This window comes from Camelina sativa, chromosome 9 (assembly GCF_000633955.1).
Source record: "Camelina sativa cultivar DH55 chromosome 9, Cs, whole genome shotgun sequence".
Classification (NCBI taxonomy): domain Eukaryota; kingdom Viridiplantae; phylum Streptophyta; class Magnoliopsida; order Brassicales; family Brassicaceae; genus Camelina; species Camelina sativa.
Window position 1 is genome coordinate 5,035,023 of NC_025693.1, and position 16,281 is coordinate 5,051,303.

The window sequence follows — 16,281 nt, forward strand, 5'->3', positions numbered from 1 at the left end:
TCGAACCAAGAAGAGTGGTTGGACTAGATTGATGTCTGATGGCCCAGTATAGACTTCAGCGAAATCAAATCACCCAACCTTTACTCTCAGTGAGAAACTATTCTTGAATAGAAACTACTTACTAATCAGTATATCTTTTTGTTTCTGATTTAGGTACTTTTGTCCAAAGATAGAGGTCCTCTCTCCATCTTATTGCTTTTTACATAGCATTTTTTACATAACATTTTGCACATATATTCAACATATTCCACTGGTTGTATAGAAAAAGAATTTTTTTTTCTTTTTTTCTTTTGGTGCTTATTCACTCTAGCTAAAAAAATAAATAATAATGAGTGGGTTTTTAATAAAAAGAAAAATGAAAACAAAATATGTTACATGATATAATGTGAGTAGGCAAATATTCACTCCTTTGGTCCCCAAAATCATTGTTTAATGTTTGTAAAATTGAAAACGGAGAAAAGGAAATAAAATAACGGCCTTGTAAAAATGGAAATAATGAAAAGAGTAAGTTGAGTAGGCTAAGATTGAGTTTGGAGAAATATCAATTTACTTAGGACAATTTCCTTATTTAGGATTTGGAAATATTCTAGAACTTACATTAAGATATAGAAAACAGTCTCTCGTTTAGTAATTAGATTTTGGATCTCCTTCACCTAATTAGATTCTTATAAAACTGTTATAGAAGAGAGTTGCATAGTAATTAGTAACTATATCTAGCTACTCAGATATTTTTGTATAGATAGTGGTGGTCCTGGTGGTGTATACACGCTTCCAAATCAGGCTTTCTACAACCGAGAAAGAATGTTTGTATCGCCAATACATTTAGCTAGCTTGTGTGTTAATATATCTTATAGTGAGTGTCATACGATGGGATGGGGATCTCCACTTGTGTAGTTTTTTTGTTTTTGTTTTTGTTTTCTTGTTAGTTATGATGTTAAAAGCTGTTGGGTTGGATTTATATAAATTCTTATGTATCATCATGTCTCTATCTCTTGGTCTGAATGTTATTGTCAGTTAAAACATAAAACAGAGCACAAAGGACGTTTTCTACAGTGTTAATTTGATAATTGAAGATCGAATTGTGGATCCCTCATTAACCAAAAGCACTCAAACTTTGAAACCTAAAAGTACTGAAATGTTAAAAGACAGAATACAGTTAAATCGAATTGTATATTCCGGATTTCTTTCACAAATAATGCAACTAAATTATCCAGAATGTAGAAGAAAAAAGAAAGAACAACTTTGAGTTTTGATTTAAAAAGTTTTAAGCTTGCCCCATCTTGTTTAAACAATTGATCCCTTCTTCCATATAGTCCTCTCTATTGATCCAGAACTCTGGTGCGTCCTGCAACATTAAACATTCTCTTTAACATCATCATTTCAAAGACTGTTGCCAAAAAGAGAGAAAGCATTGAACTTCTTTTTGTTTACCTTCATGATTCCTGCAAGAACAGCACCTCCGAGGTATACCATGTGTTTCCTTCTCGGTGGATCTTCGATTCGCAATCTGAGTTTCTGATTGATAAAAGAAACCGGAATTAAATGTTAAACCCTGAGACAATGACTAACAATGGTCACGAAGTTATTAGGATATGTTTACCTTCAAGCCATCTTTGTTTCCTTTAAGAACTGTATCGAGATACCTATCCTGGATTTCTTTCTCAAGACTGAAACAAAAAAAAAACAGAACACAGAAGAGATTACAACATAAAACCATGAAGCTTCTTGTTGGACTATGATAAACAAAAATAAAATATATACGAACCGGCTAGGTAATCCAGGGTACATGGTGCTTCCTCCGCTTAAAACTATGTGTTGGTAGAGCTGTGAAAAAAGAGTAAAAGGGTTTCAGCAATCTATGTTGATTTGTTTTGGATCATTCTTTTGAAATACAAAGCAAGTGTAAGCAAACATACCATCATGCGGTTATCAATATCCATTTCTTGAATACAGCGGAACACCATGTCTGCCATTCCATCACCTTCAACATCGATGAGTTCCTGAAAGAAGATTTTGTTCTGAGATCAGCCCCGAGATACTTGGTAGGGTTGAAAATATTCAGAATGAGAATAATAGCAAAGGGGGCAATTGAGGTTTACCGGTGTAAAAAGCGCTTCAGGTGCTTGGAATCTTTCTGTGCCAACCTTGATGACCCTCCCATCTGGAAGCTGATCACAGTACAAACACACAACAGATTAGTAGTTCAGAAATAAAAGTATGAACCTTTATCGACAATCGGATGACAGAGCACCAAAAAACAAACAAGATGGCGTGAAAACAAAGAATGATAATATCATTTTTCTTATTACGTAAAAAATACTATAAAAAAAGATGGCAAGAATCTTCAACTTTCTTTACGAACTCGAGTGCTGAGAATTTGCTATTTTACTTGGTTCTGATAATGAGTTTAGATTGATATAAGCTTAACTTACACTAGTTTCTGTTCCTTCCCTCTAATTGTCCTAGAAATATTGAAAATTTCCACTCATGACAAGTTCATAGAATAGAGAACTTACAGTATAGTTCTTAACAAGGATGGTTGTCTCAAGCCCGAGTTGAGACTCTCTCTTGTAATCATAGCTGCAAAATAAAGACAAACCAAATAGTTTATTTCCTAGTCTTGTAATGCATTACCACTCAGATAATAGAGTAAATCACTGAAGAGGTCTTTGCATGCCTTATATAGCAGAGCTTCTCTTTAATTTCTCTAACTGTCTCAAAGTCAGCTGTCTTATTCATCGCATATCTATGGAACAATCAATTTTTAATTAGATAAAACATCTCAAAATATCATCAAAATGTCACTTAAGCTTCAACATGTGAGTATATGAATCAGTTTCTCACCCTCGTCGAGAGAGTAGATCAACGAGATATGATGTTATGTGTCTGCCAGCGACATTCATTCTTTTGGTAAGATGAGGGAATGAGTAGCCATCAACCACCGGAACCTAAGATGTGAGGCGGAAACTGTTAAGTGCTCTATTAGCGAAACTCGATCTCAAATATTATAGAGTTTTGTAGCTTACCACATGAGTAACACCATCACCAGAATCAATAACCAAACCAGTTAGCAAACCTGAAACCGAGAGTTCAACACAGGTAGAAAAATATCAAAGAAGTGCGAAAAAAATCCCTTTTTCACAGGTGACTGTCTATATAAACACACGAAAGAAAATCTAAACCTTCAATAATCTCCATAAGCACCTTGAGCATACAGAGTTAAAACGGCTTGGATTTGAATGAAAACGCCAGCGAAATTGTATTTCTCAAACATTGTCTCAATCTGTTTTACCACATAAACGAGTCATCACTCCAACAACCATCAAAGCAACTTTCGATTTTCTCAACCAAAGACATAACCATACCATTTTTTCACGATTCTTTGAGGGATTAAGAGGTGGATCCGTAAGCAATATCTTACAATCTGATGGATTGATCTGTTAATCACACAATAGGGTTTAAGAGTAAGTCAAGAAACATGGAACCAAAAAAACATATGAAGAAAACCAAGTTGCCAGAAAAAGCAGGATAAGAAATTTACTTTCAACTCGTTATAGAAAGCGTGATTCCAAACATGTTCCATATCATCCCAATTCTGCACAATACCATTGTGGACAGGATAATTTATATCCAACTGATGCCGAAGCTCAGCGCAAGTCTCCCCAACAACTATATCCTAAAACGAAACAAAACCAAACAAAACATATATGAATTCGAACTACACATATCACCTCAGTCAAATGTTATGTAACTAAAGATCTGATTTGGCTTATTTATAAGTCAGATATATATATATATATATATAAAGAAACCTTGACTTGCTGCTCCATGAGTGATTCTTCATACCGAAGCAAAGGCCTTCCCACAACACAGGGGAAAACAGAAGTTGGGAAGTTCTCTCCAGCAAATCCACATTTTACATACTGACAAATTTGCCAGCCAAACAAAACAATCTCACATTAGAGATTCATAACCATAAAAATACGATCTAATACACTCCTAAGACATTTGAAGTTTTCAAATGTTGCAACTTTAAGAGAACTAGATCCTAAACAAGCCCAGAGAAGACGAAAAGGTGAGATTTTTAACGAAACCCAGACAAGATATGGAATGGTTGATCAGTTTTAAATAAGGATCGGAGTCTGAACAACGGAAAGAGAGGAGAAAGCTTACGCCGGTGCCGTTGTCGCAGACGACGACGTTTTTGTTGTCCATTCTCCTCCGATTTCTATAGAAATTTCAGCTTACGCTAAATCAGATTTGTTCGATCCCAGGGAATAAAAGAACTTGTCTTTGAATCGAAGCGAGGAAATCACTCTTCTTTACTTTGTTCCGGTCACTGGTCGCGATCGAAAAAACAAATTTGCTACTTCCACAAAACAAAACACAGGTCTTGGTATTGTTGTTTCCTCGTTTTTCTACAAGAATGCGTGTCGTTTATTATACGTAAAAACTCCACGTCGTGCAAATCGACAATACACAAACGGCGACTTTAAAACGCGGGTATTAGGCCCAATATATTTTCGTATACGGTGAGATTACTCAAAGTCAAACAGAGGTAATTTTGGTTTACTTTGTAATAATTTTTGTAAAAAGTGTGTTAATTGGTAGACTGGCTTTCAGGTTTTTTTATTACTGGAAAACAATTCAATAGTACTAGACTACTAGGTAAGACTTCATTTATTATTACTCTTTAGGCTTATAACATTTTTGTGTGGAACTGATTATTCTGCTAATGTCCTGTATAGCCATAGAAACAGAGCAAGTTCCTCGTCCCTTTACCTTGTGTATTATCTTAAATCACTGCTCCACCACATGAGCTCTTACAAATGAAGAGTTACAAGTTTCTCTCTGGCACAGATGGCATGCTGTTGCTTCATGGGCATCGGATGCTCAAGATGAAACATGTGGGATATGTCGGATGGCTTTTGATGGTTGTTGTTGTCCTGATTTCAAAATTCCTGGAGATGACTGCCCTCTAAGTAAAGTTCTCTGCTATCATGTTGTCACTTTTATATATGTTACTTAAGACACTCTCTCTCTCTCTCTCTCCAACACTTACTAGAACATAGCTATTTACTTATAGACCTTATTGTTTTGGTGTTAGGGCAGTTTGGGGAGCTTGCAACCACACGTTTCATCTTCGCAGACGAGTCAAGCTCATTGTCCAATGTGCCGAAGAGAATGGCAGTTCAAAGAGTAAGCAAATTATGAGGAGGATTAGTCTTTAAGCTCTCATCATGGGGGAGGCTTTCATGAAGTTGTATGTAGACCATTAGTGTCAAGTTTTGATCATTGCTCAAAAGGTAAGAGCTATAGAGAGCTAGCTTTGTGAATGTTTTTGAAATTTCACTTGATTTGACTGGTTGGACAAATCAGAGAGCAGCATCTTTTTTTGACTCCTTCACTTCTTCTCTTTCCTTTGTTCCGTCAAATTCAAGTAAACATGAGTAAGAAACTTTTTGACTCGTTGAACAATTGATACCTATATCTTTTAAAAAGGTAAGGAGTAAACTGTAAATAACAATTGGCTTCTGTTTATAGATTGAAACTAAATGATGCTAAAAACAGCTTACTTGGTTACTAACCGCAACATTTCCACAGTTAACTTCACAACATGCACAAACTCAGTCAGAGATGCCAAAGGCACTGATAACAATAACATGTCTTCAAGTAAGAGTTAAAGAATAGAAACTTAACCATCATTGTGATTTGTGAAATCCATTGCAGCTCAAAGCCACTGAATCAGAACATGCAGCAAAGTGCTTTACACTCGACATTAAAACAAAAGTCATAACTCATCATTCAGAGAGATCAAGCGAAAGAAAACAATCTTGGGAGATGCAAATGTGCAAAGGAAGTTATAATAGTTTCTTCCATCAATGTAATCTTCATTAAAGGAAGTTATACATTACCATTGTTGTACTATCGAAAAAGCCGGGTTCTTCTTGATATTCAAAAGTAACAAAACACAGAATAGGTAATAATAAAAAAAAACAAGCCTCTCTGGAACCTAAAGACTCCAAACAAACAAAAAATCTCTGGCTGTGTGTATTAACAAACTCCACCTGCAAGCTCAAACAACAACTGCCAAAAAAAATTATCACAAACACTCGGAAAACAAAAAGTTTGAAGATTCCACTCTCTTGTAGTTGTATCATCATCCTCAAATTGCGCTCACCTGTGTTTTTGCAGAGGTTTCAAGAAGTATAGACTACCACTCTCACTCAGTATATTATAACCTTTTCTTTTTTTTCCTTTTTCTTCTCCATGGTGGTACAAATTACAACAATATTATCACAAAACAAAAAAGCCAAAAGCTTTTCAAATCCAGAAGATAAACAAAACAAAAAAAAACCCAATGCTTTTAACGCCCTGAGCCTTGAGATTGAGAATCATCTTTCTCACCACTCTCTTGCTGATGATCTTCATGGTTATGATGAATATGGTGAAGAACCCTACCTTGAGCTTGAGCCTGAGCTTGAGCTTGAACCTGAGCTTGACTCATCTGTTGATAAATCTGATTAAAAGACTGTGGATTCAAAACACCAACATTGCCTTCCTGAGACAACCCTAACTCAAGTCCAGGCATCTGATGATTGTTCCCACCAGCACCACCCAAGATAGATGCAAAACTCATAGGTCCAACACCAGGAAAATCAAACCCAGGAAACCCAATTCTATAACCAGCTCCTTCACTCATTAAACCAGTGGTTGGCACACCAGAACCAAACCCAGCTACATTTGGCCACAACCCAGTTGGCAAATTAGACCTAGAAGAAGCTCCTTCACCGCCACCAATTCCCCAATTCGGTGGTCTACCACTACTAGACCCACCACCGTCTACAAGGTCATGACTGATCATTAAACCAGCAGTAAGAGACCCACCTTGATGATGATGGTTAGAGACAGAGGCAGCAGCTGAAGCTAAAGCAGAGGCAGGTATGGTTCCTGAACCAGTGGCTGCAATAATGGACGGCTCAGCTTGTTGAAGCAGCCACTGGATAGTCTCACCATCAGATTTGTGACCCAATTCTCTAGTCAGTTGAAAAATCCTAGCAGCACAGAGAGCAGGCATCCTGATTCTTCGACCTCTACCTTCGACTTTAGTGTGTCTGTCTTTGTTAGAGCTTCTCTTAGGACCAAGCTGGGTCTGGTTCTGACTCTTCTTGATAGTAGTGTTGTTGTTGGTGTTCGGTTCTTTGTCGGAAGAAGCAGAGACCACGATCTGGAAATCTTTAATCTCAGTAGATTTGCGATTGTCGTCGTTGTCGTCGTTATCTCCGATGCCCTGGTTCAGCGGTGGTGGTGGATGTGATGATGGGTTCAAGAAATTTGGTACTTGGTGTCGATTTAGGTTCTTGGGATCCATCGAAGCCTTTTGTTTGTGTGGGGACTTCTTCAGGGTCCAGACTTAAATTAATCAAAATCCTCTCTTTCTCTCTCTCTTTGGATTCAATTTCAATTAAGGGTTTGAGAATTGTGACTTCGAGAAGAAAAAGTATCGACTTTGAGAAAATTTTAACAGTGTTTTTTTTTTTCTTGGGAATTTACGAATTTAATATACTGAAAACACTCTCTCCCGTAAGATCCCGATGCAGAATGGAGAAGAATAAAGAAGAAAAAAAAAAGTTATCATCTTTCGATCTCACGAAATGGGTCAAAAAAGAAATGAGAAAACACTTAAAAGTAATAAGATTTTAGTTTTGTCTATTTCTTTTTTTTCTTTTTGTTTATTTATTTATTTACTTTTTTGTTTTGTTTTGTTGGTTTGTTTACATAGCGAGAGATAGTGAGTTACATAGGTTTCTCACCAAACACTGATACTATAAAAGAGCATAAACAGCAAAGTAACCAAACAAATCCGTAAAGGAAAAAAGGAATGACCGTTTCACATTTAAATCAAAGGTAATTGAGAATCTAAAAGAACTGCCACTTCATTTCCCACTAATAAATACACTCAATGACTTTTTTTCTTTTTTTGGTGTAAAACACTTAATGACTTTTGTCCGGAATTTTTTTTTTACTTTTCTGTAGGCTAATGAAAAAGTAAAATATTTTGTCATTTATTATTTAATGGTTTGAAGGGGGAAAAAAGTATTATTCAGTGTAAATGTCAAAAAATTATTAATTGTTGCCAAAATAAAAATAAATGTCAAAAGAAAATCATTAATTTAAAACTATAAAGTAAACGTTAAACCTTTTGAAATTTTTGATTTAATGGTTATTTAAAAAAGCTTCTATGTATTGTTTACTGGAATATATATATATACAAATTTTCTAGAAAATTTAGTGAGTTGTGTGGATAATTTATATTGTATACTATAGTATATCATTCTTTGGAATTTATTATATCATTTTGTGTTGTTCATAGATACAAACTTTGTTTTAGTGTCTCACATTTAGTTTTTACTATCAATGGCTTGGATATGACTGTTGCATAACAAGTTATTCTTTGAATAACCGTTTATGATGTATATATTACATATCACATATGGATTATTGTAAATCTTTCTTAAAAAAGTATTATTGTAAATTTGTAAACAACATAAATTATTCATAATAGTTAGACAACATTTTCTAATATAAAGTGATATAAGAAAAATAAATATAAATTGCATACAACTATGGTTTAAATTGACAAATAGCTTGTTCAAGTGATAAAATATGATTTTTAATGTTGCTTCGTAAATATCCTTCTTTTACCCTTTTTTTTTAGCAAAAATATATCCTTCTTTTTACCCCTAAGCCAAAAATAAAAGTATTCGTAGTTTCGTACATACTTACTTACGCTACAACAGTAGTCAAAGTCAACGTCTTCTCTGAAAAGGAAGTACGTTAGCTTAGCTAGTCTATCAAGTTAGATCAATGACTTGCTGACACTTGGCAGCTCCAACAGAGAGTTTGGTTCGCTTGTAGGGCAAGTTCTAAAGAGTTTGAGAGTTCCATCATTTATGGACCGACAACATTATATCATCTCTTTTTTTTACTCGCACCTCTCGTTTCATCATAACTACTCATAAGTCTTAGACTTCAATTAATCTTAATTGAGTTAACTACTCTCTATCTTTAGACATTCTCCAATAGTTTTTTCTATTTTTACCTCTAAAATAGAGGAACTCTATAATAGACGTGACTTTTACTCTAACGTATATCTCTATTTTTTTCTCTAAAAAAAATATTCCGTAGAGATTCCTTTTTTATTTTACTGTTAATACCTTTTATTTATAAAAGTTGCAAACTAACCCATTTATTTTAGTATTTGTGAAACTTTCATAAAATTATGATATTATTTAAATTTTTAACATTCATAAATATTACCAGAATATTAAATAATTAGTCTTTGTTGTATTAAAAATAATGTTATGGCATGAATAAAAACTAAAATATTTAAGTTATTTATATTTAATAAGATTTTATATAAATTTTCTTTTGCAAATAATAGTCTCAAATTTTAAAAATATTTTTCTATACAAAAACCTTTAAAATTTTTTAATACGAAAATCCTAAAAAATTTTAAACCAAAATATTAAAATTAGTCAAATTTAACTTTATAATCAATTATCCTATTAATATACAAATTAAATTATTATTAAAATATTTAAATTATTATTAAACTATTTAAATATATATTTAAATTATTATTAAACTATTGATATATATATTTTATTTATTTTGATCATAAATATAAAAGTGTTAAAAGTTCAAGGACCAATTTATAAATAAAAAAGTTCAACTCTATTATAGAGGAAAAAATAGAGTTCCTCTATATATAGAGGAAAAAATAGAGATCTCTATTATAGAGGTAGAAATAGAGTTGGGTTAGAGTGGATTTTACTTTAAAATAGAGTTAAAAAACAAATATAGAGGTGGGTTGGAGATGCCCTAATATTAATGACGACCATAATCACGTTTAAATAAAGTAATACACCAATATTTGTCAACAGTTTTTTTTTTTTGTTCAAGATTTACGGTTCAATCGATCACTCTCCAAACGCAAGAAAGAATTTGTCCCCCAAAATAAATAAAAATGATCTATAACAAAAATAAACTGTATTGTAAAAACAGTAAAAGTAAAGCTAAATAGATATGTCAAAATTTGAGAATTTCGTAAACTAGTTAGAATTAATCACCTTCAACCACGTCTTTTTTTTGTTACCACTAAGAACCAAATGATATTTTTATAATGTTGTGTTACTTTGTCACAAATCAATTCTATTCTATTATATACCGTTGTCCGTTCTGTATTTTGTGTCAAATCTGAAACGTTTGCATCCAAATATCATTTTTATTTGGAGTATGGGTTTTACATGCATAAGATGTGCATCCATGCCATCCAAAATATTTTAAAAACTTAAATACATATAACGAATTAATTTAAATGTATAATATCTATCATTTCAAAACCATAATATTTCAATGTTGTACTGTAAATGATGTTTTAATGGTGTATACACAAAAAGCAAAGTTACAAAATACCTACCATAACTGTAAATACAAATTCCTATGAATCATTTTTCCAATTTTCTCATGTTTGTTTGGCATATAGTTATTCACTAATTACTTCAAGAGTGATACGATTTTATCATATTGGTAATGCTATGAATTAGTATTATTTTTTAGAATAAATATGTTGATATTTTTTTACATAATTTATAGTTGACAACTAATAATTGTCGCCTTTGAAATTGTTAGTGTCGTATATGTCCTCAGTCTTGACGTCAGAATCGTGATTAAAATTTTACCAGGAGAAAAGACATTCTGATTCAACATAGATAGAGAAAATTGTCAAATATAGATTTGAGAAAAATGTAGTATGTTATTTTTTTTCACCTCTAATTTCATAGTCATTTTTATCAAAATTATTGTTCGGTTTGGTCCCGTAGTCTTAGTATGTGTCATATAATAGGACCATACCAAAAAGAAAAATATATTTTGAGTTAGTGCATGTGAAATTTGTGGATTTATCTATGCTCAAAAAACTGGAAACACACACGAACCCATGTAACAAAATGAGTCAAATAATTTATTTATAGTTTGAACATAAAATTTATTTTGCTAGAGAATTTGTTTTTATATTAGCTTTTCACATAACAAATGTGAATAAAAAAGAAATGAATTTAAAATTACCATTATATTAATTTCTTCACATAACAAATCTGAACGAAAAAAAAAATTTGGGATGACATCCGATCTAATATTATGGAGTTCCAAAAAAATTGAGTATTACAAAATGCATTCGATAATATGTTGTGAATCATATTTACTTGAAATTCTCACAATTCCCAAATTTAATAATTGTTTCAGAATTATATGATTGACTAACCTTTCAACTAGCAAAAAGAAAAAAATATATGAGTGATTGTAAAACAAGCAATTTATCTCGTTAATTCGTAAAAAGTTCACTCTAGTCGAACTGTTAAAAAAATTATAATTTATAAAGCATAATTATTTGATAAATATGTGTCAATATTAAAAACACATTAAAATTGCATATATAAATATTTCATAAAGAGATGAAAAAGAAGATATGCAATGTTTAATGTGGTATAGCATTAGTACACATTAATAAAGTTGTTTTTATTAAACATTGCATGTCCTCTGATTTCAAAGTTGTTTTCGATGTGAACATACCATAATGAAAAAAATGACTATGGAGAAATGTGTATTAATGTCAATCATATTAATAAGTACATGATTCTAATTTATACTTTATCATTTATTTTTCAGTTCGAAAATGGTTCAATATGATTAGTAGTCTTAATCAAGATAGTCTTCATCCAATTTATTCAACCTGTCCCCATCATTTTATTTTTTATGTTGAAAGTAAATATTATCAGAATTCAAATTGACACATCATTTTTTTTTTATGTTTTACCTCTCACCATCATATTCATTTGCTTTTATTTTTCTTAATGATTTTAATATCCAATAATTCTCAAGAGTTTGTGCCACCATTATCTCCACCAATCTTGCCCCAATTATAGTATATCAAGCTTGGAGTATCATGATTAGAAATTTTACAGTTTTTAAGATTATTTTCACTATTAAAATAAAAATGTTAAGGAATTCCTTGAAATACTATTAAGTTCTTTTTAAAAAATACCACACAGTTTTTTTTTTTCCAAAAATATCACAAAAATTTATTATCCAAAAATACCACTAACACAAAAAAAAATTAATTTTTCAATGGGTACATTTTTTTTTTTCAGGTTTAAGTTGACAATTTTAGATTTAGGGTATAGTTTTCAGGTTTAGTGTTTAGGATTTAGTGATTAGTTTTAAACTTTTAATATAAAAAATTTAGTTCACATTTTGTGGTAATTTTGGGAAAATAGATGTCTTTGGAATAAAAACACTAAAAGTGGTATGTTTGAAAATAAACTCAGTTGTTGTTAAATTACAATAGTGGTGCTGTCAAACGATCAACTAAAGATTTTGATATCATCAAAAAATTTACATCAAAATGTTCATTATTACAAATTTACTATGACTAGAATATAAAACATAATCTATATTGTACTATTAAACTGTTCGAAACAGTATTCTCAAATCCAAAAAGAGACACTATTGTAAATAAATCTCGTACTAAAAATATTATTATATGTTGCGTAGTGGGTGTATATCTATGATTATAAACATTATTGAAATTTCTCACACTTTTGGAGTTTTGGTTCTCTCCAATACAAATAAATCAATAAAATCATATAAACCAAATTAGCATGAACTTTTGATTGAGCTTTTGAGGTTAATTGGAATTGTATGAGTTCAATATAACATCTGTATACATTCCTTATGATTATTGAATTGAACAAATGCAAATGGATACTAAACCCTCTTTGAGCTTGTGAATGAGAGCATTCAAAGAGAATATCCCAAGACATAAAACAACATTGACTAAACATTTAAAGAGATTTGCAACAACATTTTTTGTTCTTGCGAATTGGATACTAAACATATCTACACAGCATATGAAGACGATTGCTTCAAATCTGGCGGCCACGAGACTCTCAGACAAGTTTTTCATTTGATTGTGACTCGTGGTTGCGATTATGACCGGCCATTCAGGCATCTTTAACTTGCCGAGGACGGTCCAAAGTACATACAAATGGGCGGGTTGATCCTTAAGATCGAGAGGATAGCAGACGGAATTGTCCAGATCCCGTCCCCACAGATCAGTCCTGATGCTACTGCACCCGCAAAGTCGTCTGCATCTTTCCTGTTGATCCGCTCCCATACAAACAATATCACAGTCCCAACAAACATGTCAATGGCGAAGTACGCTCCAATGTAGAATGGGACAGCCATCGCCATTGGGATCGGGATAAACTGAGAGATCTTAGGCGGTGTAATGTCTCTCAAGAGATTCACAATCAAAGCTGCGATGAAAAACCCGTAACAAAGAGCCAAACAGTGCTTAGGCAGTTCCGCAAAGCCCTCAATACCGAGAATCGCCATCTCACGGAAAATCACTGCGTAAGGTGCTTTGTACGGACCATTGGGATCTCCAATGTCAAAAGCAGTCCAGAACAGCCAGAATGTGAGCGGGGCGATCACACAGCCCATTGCGGTCCCAACAAGCTGGCTTACAAACATGGATTTTGCTGATGATAAAGTAAGGTAACCTGTTTTGAAGTCTTGCATAAGATCAGCTGCAGTAGAGACGATTGACATCATAACTCCACAGGCAGCTAAACCCGCAATGACACCACCATCACTTCCTACTACAGAAGCAATTATGAAAAGACCGATCTTTCCATAGGTTGATGCTAGACTCCAGTCCGTGAGCCCAGTTCCATAAGAGTTGCAAAAGGCAAGAGCAGGTGCAATGAAGTAAGAACACAGGACAAAGTACCATTTCAAGGGTGGGAATATCAACGGGATTGTTGCGGTAGAGATAGCTGCAAGACCCACATAACCAGAAACCGCAAATCCAAGGGGTATACGGTCCTTAAGAAATACTTCATCTCTTTTCTTCTTGACCAGCAGTATCTCAGAGGCTTCGCTGTCATCTGAATTGGAAAACATATAGTTAACAGTCTTTAGAAAGTGGCCATGAGAGCAAACAAATTCTTGGTTAATACAAAAACATGTAAGAGATGAGTAAGGATCTAATATTCTCTCACCTACAACGTCGGTAACAATCGGTAGATTGAGTCGTCTTGACCTACTGCTACATATTTCCTTCACAGTGACAGCAATGATCTTGACAAGATTGTAGAGACCGTCACCAAGGATAATGGCAATGGCGATAAAGACCTTAAAAGTCAAACACGACATGAAAATATCAGTACTTGAACCTCATCTGTTTCCCTGCTTATACTGTATTAAAAAAAAGTTTATAACTGGGCTGCTTATACTGTACCTTATATCCATAGAGACCTTTGAAATCGTTGGACCCAAGGTCAGCTGGATACCAATCCCCGGCATGCTGTGATACGAATGGCCACAGAATCCCCCAAGAGATGATCGCACCGAGAAGAACCGAGCAATTCACTATATGGGGGCATATAAGACCGCATCCAATATAAGTAGGACTGAAGTCAAAGTAAAACCTGTGCGGCAAAGAATCCAGAATAGTTATAAATTGCACCAACATACCTTCAAAAAGTAGCAGAAAACATATTCCTTCTCAATTCTCACAGATCATTACTGATATATTAATCTCGGACATAAAAGCTGTATCAATATGGTCAAGAGATAGCCGATAGGATGAACTTACGTGTTCTTGTATAGCGTCAAACCAAGGGTTGGGAAGTTATCAAACCCACAAGCATCTCCAATACCACTAAAGAACCACTTGAAACAACTCCAAATCAAGCTAAGGCTCAGGTATTTTCCAAGGCATTTGACCTGGTTCCTGTGGTGAAAAACATCACACACACACACACGCAAGTTCAATAAACTAAAGATATGGTTTTGCAGAAAGCAAAATTTAAAATGACTCTTGACAAAAATTACCCTGCAAGCTCAGCTCCAGTGTTGGTATGGAAGCTGTTAATCAACATTGCAGTGGCGGTTCCACTAGGATAAGTAAGTTTGTAGTCCAAAACCATCACCTGAGATATACTTAATGAGCGCATAAGGAGAAAGATCAAACAGTAGTGAAAGGACACTATACATTATCTATATGCTATTGAGATTACTACCTTGCGTAATGGAACGAGACTAAAGAGCCCCAAGAAGCTGACCACAAACAAAAACCCAATCATCCACCACAATCCTGGATTTATAACATCTTCTGCATGATTCCCCGGATAGTCAGCACCAATGAGCTTGTATGTCTTCTCATCCATAGCAATCAAATATGAACCAAATCCTCCTGATATTTAGAAAGCAAAGACAATTCCATATCAAATCCTTATACTAGTAATCACAATCAACAATTTCTCAGAAAATAGCTACAGATCCTTTTCAACAAATTCAACGTTTGTGATTCCAACCAAGTCAACCACAATCAGATTCTTCTTGATCAAATCAAAGTTACTACTATTGTACAATCGCCAAAAACAACTACTGTTCCAGAATTCGAAAAACTAAGATTCCGATATCGAACACAGATCTTGAGTAAAAAAAATACCGCTAAAGGCGAGGCCATAGCAAGCGACAACGCAAGTCTGGATAACAGTATTCTCTTGCTTAGTGAACGGCTTCACCGTAAACCCAAGCTTCGACAAGAAACCAGTCCACGACTTGACGAAGAAGAATCCGAGCAATCCGGCAGCGACGTTCAACGACGGGATGATTCCAACAGTCAGATTGAGTTTATGAGTGATGATACAGAACAAAGTTCCCAACAAAGCGCTCACGGTCAATCCTCGAAGCGTTATCTGCTCTTTCCACTCAGGTACATGCTCGTCCGCTGCCGTCGTCGTCGTCGTCGCGGTTTTCCCAGATTCCGGCTGTAACAAGGCCTCCGATATCTCATCCTCCGATCTTGGGATCTCCGTCCCCATGTTTTAAGCTAAGTCAATCGTCAAATTTTGGATTTTCCCGAGAAAATGGATCTATAGAGAGAGGAGAATGGTTATGGCGGATTTGTGAATTGTGAGAGAGAGAGTTAGTTAGGATTTGGGAGAGAATAAAGAAAAAAAAAACTCTAAAAAGATTAGACGCAAACGTGGTTATGAGTAGGTGGAATGAGAAAGTGACACGTGTCATTTTAGTCTGTTACGCTAAGCTTACATTGAAACGATGAATTTTTATCTGTTAAGAGAATGGGATTGATTACGAAAGTTACGAACCACATTTATTGTAATTTTTGTTCTTTTCTTCGTTCCT

The 16,281-nt window shown here is 34.0% G+C and overlaps 3 protein-coding genes and 1 pseudogene across 3 annotated transcripts; 1 reads left to right on the forward strand and 3 right to left on the reverse strand.

Annotated features, from left to right (window-relative positions):
- Positions 1,132–4,357, reverse strand: LOC104710516 (actin-related protein 2-like). Its single transcript, XM_010427133.2, has 15 exons — positions 4,174–4,357; positions 3,813–3,923; positions 3,542–3,676; positions 3,366–3,437; positions 3,205–3,283; positions 3,027–3,076; positions 2,845–2,948; positions 2,678–2,746; positions 2,517–2,580; positions 2,100–2,168; positions 1,917–2,000; positions 1,766–1,824; positions 1,601–1,667; positions 1,432–1,515; positions 1,132–1,345 (listed from the first exon to the last, which is right to left on the reverse strand). The coding sequence occupies exons 1-15, from the start codon at positions 4,213–4,215 to the stop codon at positions 1,265–1,267; spliced, it is 1,170 nt and encodes a 389-aa protein (XP_010425435.1). The 5' UTR covers positions 4,216–4,357; the 3' UTR covers positions 1,132–1,264.
- On the forward strand, positions 4,727–5,203 carry LOC109126353 (annotated as a pseudogene).
- Positions 5,927–7,669, reverse strand: LOC104710517 (transcription factor TCP20-like). The gene has a single exon (XM_010427135.2). The coding sequence runs from the start codon at positions 7,370–7,372 to the stop codon at positions 6,368–6,370; it is 1,005 nt and encodes a 334-aa protein (XP_010425437.1). The 5' UTR covers positions 7,373–7,669; the 3' UTR covers positions 5,927–6,367.
- LOC104710518 (probable metal-nicotianamine transporter YSL6) lies at positions 12,749–16,090 on the reverse strand. The gene is made up of 7 exons (XM_010427136.2): positions 15,581–16,090; positions 15,150–15,322; positions 14,962–15,059; positions 14,723–14,860; positions 14,366–14,555; positions 14,127–14,259; positions 12,749–14,012 (listed from the first exon to the last, which is right to left on the reverse strand). Exons 1-7 carry the CDS (start codon positions 15,954–15,956, stop codon positions 13,075–13,077), a joined length of 2,046 nt encoding a protein of 681 aa, XP_010425438.1. The 5' UTR covers positions 15,957–16,090; the 3' UTR covers positions 12,749–13,074.

Excerpts from the sequence above, each read along its gene's own strand:
- LOC104710516 (XM_010427133.2), bottom strand. The coding sequence starts at position 4,215 with ATGGACAACAAAAACGTCGTCGTCTGCGACAACGGCACCGGC. Across the intron at positions 3,924-4,173 it reads TCTGCGACAACGGCACCGGC|TATGTAAAATGTGGATTTGC; the intron begins GTAAGCTTTCTC and ends CAAATTTGTCAG. Across the intron at positions 1,668-1,765 it reads TACCCTGGATTACCTAGCCG|TCTTGAGAAAGAAATCCAGG; the intron begins GTTCGTATATAT and ends TTTTTGTTTCAG.
- LOC104710517 (XM_010427135.2), bottom strand. The coding sequence starts at position 7,372 with ATGGATCCCAAGAACCTAAATCGACACCAAGTACCAAATTTCTTGAAC.
- LOC104710518 (XM_010427136.2), bottom strand. The coding sequence starts at position 15,956 with ATGGGGACGGAGATCCCAAGATCGGAGGATGAGATATCGGAGGCCTTG. Across the intron at positions 15,323-15,580 it reads CTATGGCCTCGCCTTTAGCG|GAGGATTTGGTTCATATTTG; the intron begins GTATTTTTTTTA and ends TCTAAATATCAG. Across the intron at positions 14,260-14,365 it reads AAGGTCTCTATGGATATAAG|GTCTTTATCGCCATTGCCAT; the intron begins GTACAGTATAAG and ends TTGACTTTTAAG.